The sequence below is a fragment of the Salmo salar genome, chromosome 25, assembly GCF_965601325.2.
Source record: "Salmo salar chromosome 25, fSalSal1, whole genome shotgun sequence".
NCBI classification, from domain to species: domain Eukaryota; kingdom Metazoa; phylum Chordata; class Actinopteri; order Salmoniformes; family Salmonidae; genus Salmo; species Salmo salar.
The window spans coordinates 37455359-37462843 of record NC_138315.1 but is presented as its reverse complement, the minus strand read 5'-3'; the positions used below and the strand labels follow the sequence as shown (position 1 = coordinate 37462843).

General features: G+C 46.2%; 1 protein-coding gene across 2 annotated transcripts in view; it reads right to left on the bottom strand.

Moving 5' to 3' along the window:
* Positions 1 to 74: 74 nt before the first annotated feature.
* LOC106586687 (amyloid-beta A4 protein) overlaps positions 75 to 7485 on the bottom strand; it is a 45976-nt gene continuing 38565 nt past the window's right edge. For both annotated transcript variants that reach the window (XM_014174226.3, XM_014174227.3), the window contains 8 exons: positions 4652 to 4780; positions 3969 to 4068; positions 3759 to 3826; positions 3500 to 3644; positions 3309 to 3362; positions 3099 to 3190; positions 2725 to 2871; positions 75 to 2646 (listed from right to left, as the gene is read on the bottom strand). In XM_014174226.3, coding sequence (XP_014029701.3) covers positions 2545 to 2646; positions 2725 to 2871; positions 3099 to 3190; positions 3309 to 3362; positions 3500 to 3644; positions 3759 to 3826; positions 3969 to 4068; positions 4652 to 4780 — 837 coding nt within the window. In that variant the 3' untranslated portion in view covers positions 75 to 2544. The remainder of the gene's footprint in view (positions 2647 to 2724; positions 2872 to 3098; positions 3191 to 3308; positions 3363 to 3499; positions 3645 to 3758; positions 3827 to 3968; positions 4069 to 4651; positions 4781 to 7485) is intronic.

Here is a 7485-nt window from a genome sequence, read left to right as displayed (position 1 = left end):
CTCTGGTGGGTTCTAATGTTTTTCCTATATGACCAGTACTCAACCACGAACACACACAGATTCAACACCAGATATTTGTATGTACATTCAACATTTTATTGATGGGATAGTGTAGAAAGCTTTTTCTCAGTCTAAGCAAATGATTTGTATAGGTACACAGAAAAAGTCACAGAATTAACAAATGAAACCACTAACCCCTGGAGATACCCTGTACAAGTATCCTTGACAACACCAAAACATTTACCTGATTTAAGAGCTTCAGTTTGTGTGTAGGGAGGGAGTGTAGTACTGTGTAGATCTGTGGCATAATTGCACAATATGAATGTCACATTCATGTCTATTGGAGGCTCCATTTTGGGTATGGGGAATGTCTTGTCTACTACAGCCTCAATACTGATCCCAGATCTGGGGTGCGTTCAGTTAGGTGAAACATTCAGAATGTTGCAGATGGAAATGTAACACAAAACTACCTGACAGAATGCCATCTGTTCCACATAACACATTTATATCTGAAAATTCTGTGAAGTTGCACCTTTTTGAACAGGGTCCCAGTATTTAGCCTCACGCACATTGGCCCGAGATCAATATAACTAGTCTGAGATCAGTATTTCGTTAGCCTCTGCTTTTAAAGCCAGGATGTCTGAGACATGAGAGATTTGATGAAACAAGCAAGAGGGGGATATCCACCACAGAACACAAACTGTTTTTCTTATCTTTCCTTGGTTGTTTGATACATGTACATTAATAAGGGATCATAGCTTTCACCTGGTCAGTCTATGTCATGGAAAAATAGTGTATGTTCTGTGTTTGATGATCAGAATGTACAGATCTGACACTCCCAATCCCCCCTCTCTCTCTCAATTCAACATAATTCTCTCACACACCAAGCCGACAGCATGGACAGCGAGGGATAGAGGAGCAGGGCTGGTTGTAGGGGTTGGTCTATGGGATAGACAGGGAAGGAGCGATAGAAAGAGAGCCCGAAAAATAAAAAATAATGATTTCTGTTTCCATTAATGATGTTCACAGACTATATAGGAATGAGGAAAGATAGGGTGGAATGCTGAGATTTCTGGAATGATAAAATGATGAATGGAGCTGAAACAATTCCTAGTCGTGGAATATTATTTAAGGGACATAATACCAACAAACAGAGCAGTAACACCAGTAACAACCAGACTAAATGAAACAGAGTGCATAGAATGCAAACAGTAACACAATCAACTTCCTTTCAGATACTATTACAGGTCGTTATATTAGCTACATGTAGATAGAGATAATTGGGTCCATGTAGGTAACAGAGCGAGGAAGGGGCTGGATGCAAAGGAGACCACGGGTTCTGTTTAGAGATTGTCGCAGTGACAACAAAGCGGAACAGATTCTAAATACTTATTATTTTTTCCCCTCCTTCATATCACAAGATCACAAAGAAGACACAGAAAATGTACAATCCTGCTAAAAGTCTATATGAGAGGCCCAGTCCTGCGACAGGAGCCAGCTTCTTTAAGTATATCTGGCATCAATATCACCATGCACTACATATAGTTACAGCTAGTTTTTTCTGCCTTATTTCAATACATTACGCACAAAATAAAAACATTCAATATTTCTTTGCCTTTTACATATTTCTGATGTATTAGTTATATATTTTTGTTTTTTTTTATACATTTTTCTGGAAAAAAAAACCCTGAAACGCTTGTGGTATAATCCTGCAGAGAGGAGCTCAGGGCAGACTGAGCCCCTCCTCCCTTCGCTAGTGTTAAGAGCTGTTATGTCATCACCAAACACAGCACAGCTGTCATCTGAGAGAGGGGGAGGGAAGAAGAGTGCGTGGGAGAGATGGAGGGGGAGGGGAGAGTGCGTCAGAGTGAGTGAGGAAGAGGCAGGAAGATTGCAGGGATATTTGGGGCCTCTGTTTCACCCTCTTAGACCTGCGAGTGCTATCCTGAGGGGGAGGGCTCACCCACAGATAGACAGACAGATGAATCAATCAATGAGCTTCTCTGTTCTGTACAAACACTACAGGATATTATAAAAAAATATGCAGGTGAATGAGGATACCCTTGTCTGACCAATAGCAGCTATGAATGTTGATGTGCTGCACTTTACGAGGAAAGGATGAAGGGTGAGTGTGGCTTGGTTGTATTTCAGCCCCTTGGCACTACCCCTGGATAGCTGTAAGTAATATGACTACAACTATTTCTAACCCAATTCATTCTAGATTTTTCTGGCGCTTCAGTCATACTGGTTTCACCTACTCAGTCCTTTCAGATCCATTGACAGCAATAGAGCAGGAGTTAGAAGGGTTTATGGACCAAAATGGAACGGGCCCTAGGTGTGAGGGGTTTATGGACCAAAATGGAACGGGCCCTAGGTGTGAGGGGTTTATGGACCAAAATGGAACAGGCCCTAGGTGTGAGGGGTTTATGGACCAAAATGGAACGGTCCCTAGGTGTGAGGGGTTTATGGACCAAAATGGAACGGGCCCTAGGTGTGAGGGGTTAAAGGAAGTTCAGGGTCAGGGAGGGATCAAATGGTAGCTCCTTAGTTCTGCATCTGTTCAAAGAACTTGTAGGTGGGGTTTTCATAGCCATTTTGTTGCATCTTGGACAGGTGACGCTCCTCTGGGGTCACTGCAGCATCCACCTAGAACACACACACACACACACCAGGTTAACACACAGGTACAGAACACCAATGCGCAGACACACAGAAAACACTCACCTCGATGATTCCGTGGTGGATAGAGGTATACTGCTTCTTCCTCAGCATAATCAGAGAGATGACGATGACTGTCGCTATGACAACCCCGCCCACCATCAGGCCGATGATGGCACCCTTGTTGGAGCCCACATCCTCAGCAAAGAACACCTGGTAATAATCAACACCTGTCAATCAACCTGGAGGTGTTGAGTGGTTCTACAGTTATATATATATATATATATTGTGAAGGCAACATTATTTACCAGTCTCCAATGCAAATGTTCCCATGTTCACATCATACACATGTGAACTTGGGCTATTGAGCCCGTTTGTGATACACATGTATGAATATGTACCAGTGTATACTGTAGTTATTTTACTGTATGTTTCCGTACCAGTTTTTGATGATGCACTTCATAGCTGGCGCTTTGCCGCTCCTCCTTCTCCACCCGCACCTCAGGGAACTCCTCAGACTTCAGAGCAGACACTGGACACACAGCGAGACAGCATCCAAACATACACACATCATCAAAGAGACAAACACAAGCATAACCCAAACCACAAACATGCCAATACAGTATAAACACAATCATAGACACACTTACCAGGCCGAGTGGGCAGACCTCTATCTGGAACTGGACGGGCATCAACAGGCTCAACTGTTTCAACATGGGAAACAGTCACTGACTAAAAGCTTTAGACCAGTTTAATGGATAATGCATGTGTATTGCTGTGGTTTCTTAGGCTGCGTGTTAAGGCTGGTTGTGAGAGTGTGTGTTGTGTGTGTGTCTGTTACCGTGGTTGTCGGTGTTGGGCTGATTGAAGCTCTCTGGGTGGATGAAGCCCAGTCGATCCAGGCCCATGCCAGGGTCCAGAGGGGCAGAGCTGTAAGCCTGGTCTGGCATCAGGGCATCGTTTCCATAGCTCACCCTGCCATCAGTCTACAAACACAGGATACACATGACTGACTTTCTATCTGTGTGTGGGTTTGTGAGATAGGAGAGATTGTACTATTTTTATGAGCAAGAGTGTGCCTGTGTATGTGTGAAACTCACCCTCCCATCGCTCTGCAGAGATGAGACTTGCTGAGACAGCTCTGACTGAACCCTCTGCATCAGGACAGCTACACACACAGACAGAGGCAGAAAGGAAAAAGCATCATCTGTACAACATCTCAGTAATAACACAACCCAGTACTACACAGTGTATAGACTGAATAATATCATGACACGGCAGTATATGGGAAGGAGTAGGGCGACACTCACAAACTTGGTCTTGGATTTCATTGGCCACGCTGGGCACTTTGTAGAGCAGCCCCAGGGATTGGTTCATCCTCTCGTCAATCACACGCAGGTGGGTCATCACCTAGAGGTCAGAAGGGCAAAGTCCAGAGGTCAAAGGAGTTACACAGGACACAGAGTGGCTGTAGGGGCTTGTGGGTAGTGTAGTGTATTATAGTGGTTGGGGGTTGTTGGGTAGTGTAGTGTATTATAGTGGTTGGGGGTTGTTGGGTAGTGTAGTGTATTATAGTGGTTGGGGGTTGTTGGGTAGTGTAGTGTATTATAGTGGTTGGGGGTTGTTGGGTAGTGTAGTGTATTATAGTGGTTGGGGGTTGTTGGGTAGTGTAGTGTATTATAGTGGTTGGGGGTTGTTGGGTAGTGTAGTGTATTATAGTGGTTGGGGGTTGTTGGGTAGTGTAGTGTATTATAGTGGTTGGGGGTTGTTGGGTAGTGTAGTGTATTATAGTGGTTGGGGGTTGTTGGGTAGTGTAGTGTATTATAGTGGTTGGGGGTTGTTGGGTAGTGTAGTGTATTATAGTGGTTGGGGGTTGTTGGGTAGTGTAGTGTATTATAGTGGTTGGGGGTTGTTGGGTAGTGTAGTGTATTATAGTGGTTGGGGGTTGTTGGGTAGTGTAGTGTATTATAGTGGTTGGGGGTTGTTGGGGTACCTGTGGTCGGATCTGAGCAGCCTTTTTGGGGTCCACCATGCGGACGTGTTCGTAGTGTTTCAGGGTGTGTTGTCTGTCCTTCTGTTCTGCACGGACATACTTCTTCAACAGGCCAAGCACCTGACGAGGCTGAGAGACAGAGAGAGACAGGGGGATGAGGGACAGAGAGAGACAGGGGGATGAGGGACAGAGAGAGACAGGGGGATGAGGGACAGAGAGAGACAGGGGGATGAGGGACAGAGAGAGACAGGGGGATGAGGGACAGAGAGAGACAGGGGGATGAGGGACAGAGAGAGACAGGGGGATGAGGGACAGAGAGAGACAGGGGGATGAGGGACAGAGAGAGACAGGGGGATGAGGGACAGAGAGAGACAGGGGGATGAGGGACAGAGAGAGACAGGGGGATGAGGGACAGAGAGAGACAGGGGGATGAGGGACAGAGAGAGACAGGGGGATGAGGGACAGAGAGAGACAGGGGGATAAGGGACAGAGAGCGACAGCAGGATAAAGGACAGAGTTAGGGGGATGAGGGACAGCAGGATAAAGGACAGAGTTAGGAGGATGAGGGACAGAGTGAGACAGGGGGATAAGGGACAGAGAGGGACAGCAGGATAAAGGACAGAGTTAGGAGGATGAGGGACAGAGTGAGACAGGGGGATAAGGGACAGAGGGACAGCAGGATAAAGGACAGAGTTAGGGGGATGAGGGACAGAGAGGGACAGCAGAATAAAGGACAGAGTTAGGGGGATGAGGGACAGAGTGAGACAGGGGGATAAGGGACAGAGTGAGGGAGAGGGACAGAGTGAGACAGGGGGATAAGGGACAGAGAGGGACAGCAGGATAAATGACAGAGTTAGGGGGATGAGGGACAGAGTGAGACAGGGGGATAAGGGACAGAGAGGGACAGCAGGATAAAGGACAGAGTTAGGGGGATGAGGGACAGAGTGAGACAGGGGGATAAGGGACAGAGAGGGACAGCAGGATAAAGGACAGAGTTAGGGGGATGAGGGACAGAGTGAGACAGGGGGATAAGGGACAGAGAGGGACAGCAGGATAAAGGACAGAGTTAGGGGGATGAGGGACAGAGTGAGACAGGGGGATAAGGGACAGAGGGACAGAGTGAGACAGGGGGATAAGGGACAGAGAGGGACAGCAGGATAAAGGACAGAGTTAGGGGGATGAGGGACAGAGTGAGACAGGGGGATAAGGGACAGAGGGACAGCAGGATAAAGGACAGAGTTAGGGGGATGAGGGACAGAGGGACAGCAGGATAAAGGACAGAGTTAGGGGGATGAGGGACAGAGATAGATGTAAAAAGAGAGAATTAAGAGATATTGATGTGGACAGCGTGTGTGTGTACTAGTGAGAATGTGTTTTAGTGATCATGCACGTATACCTGTAAGTGTGTATCCACAGTGAGTGTACAGCAGGGGTGCCCAACCAGTCAGTCAGGAGATGATTATACACCTACTAAAATTCAGCCACACAAATCAATGCTAATAGTCTCTTTCTGTTTTAAAATTCGACAGTCTGAAAAGTCACGTGATTTACATAAAATCTGACCAGTCCTGCCCACTTGACAGATGCCTAGTTGGCGGGCGGCATCTGACCACGCTAACTCCAAGTCGAGGTCACGGTGATGCCAGGCAGGTAGCTAGCTGACTGTGTAGCCAGATTCATTCTTAAGTTGTGTGGTTGACAGCAGCAATAATGAGTGAAGGGAAGGATACAAAAAACCTGAAAACGTATCATTTCCATAAGGAATGGGAAGAGGAATATTTTTTTGTCATGTCAAACTCAAAATGTGTGTGCCTCATCTGCCATAATAGCATCGCTATCCCAAAGAAAGGTAACATAGAACGACATTTTAAAACCACACACAAAACCCAGGAAAGAGACTTTCCAGCAAAGACTGAATTACGAAGAAGAAAGGTACAAGAACTAAACAACTAACTGGCAGTGCAGCAGTCAACTTTCACAAGGCCTGTGACCAAAGGGAGGCGGTAACCATACCCTCTCATCGTGTGAGTCGCGTTCCTGCTAAGCATAAAAAGTTGTTCAAACATGGGGAGATGATCAAGGAAGCATTTACTGAGGCTGCAGACTCGCTGTTTGGGGATTTTAAGAATAAGACTGAAATTATGGCTGCCATCAATTACATTCAGACAAGAAGATGTGAGGGAATAGCAGAGAACCTTGAGGATCAACTGAAGAAGGATACTGACAACTGAGTGTTATTCCCTCCAGTTTGACGAGTCCACAGATATGGTAGATGTGGCACAGTTATGCATTTTCATCAGAATGGTAAACTCAGCAAAAAAAGAAACCTCTCATTGTCAACTGCGTTTATTTTCAGCAAACTTAACATGTGTAAATATTTGTATGAACATAATATTCAGAGACAGAGAGAGAGACAGGGGGATAAGGGACAGAGAGAGAGACAGGGGGATAAGGGACAGAGAGAGAGACAGGGGGATAAGGGACAGTGAGAGACAACAGACATGAACTGAACAAGTTCCACAGACATGTGACAAACAGAAATGGAATAATGTGTCCCTGAACAAAGGGGGGTCAAAAGTAACAATCAGTATCTGGTGTGGCCACCAGCTGCATTAAGTACTGCAGTGCATCTCCTCCTCATGGACTGCACCAGATTTGCCAGTACTTGCTGTGAGATGTTACCCCACTCTTCCACCAAGGTAACTGCAAGTTCCCGGACATTTCTGGGGGGAATGGCCCTAGCCCTCACCCTCCAATCCAAAAGGTCCCAAACGTGCTCAATGGGATTGAGATCCGGGCTCTTCGCTGGCCATGGCAGAACACTGACATTCCTG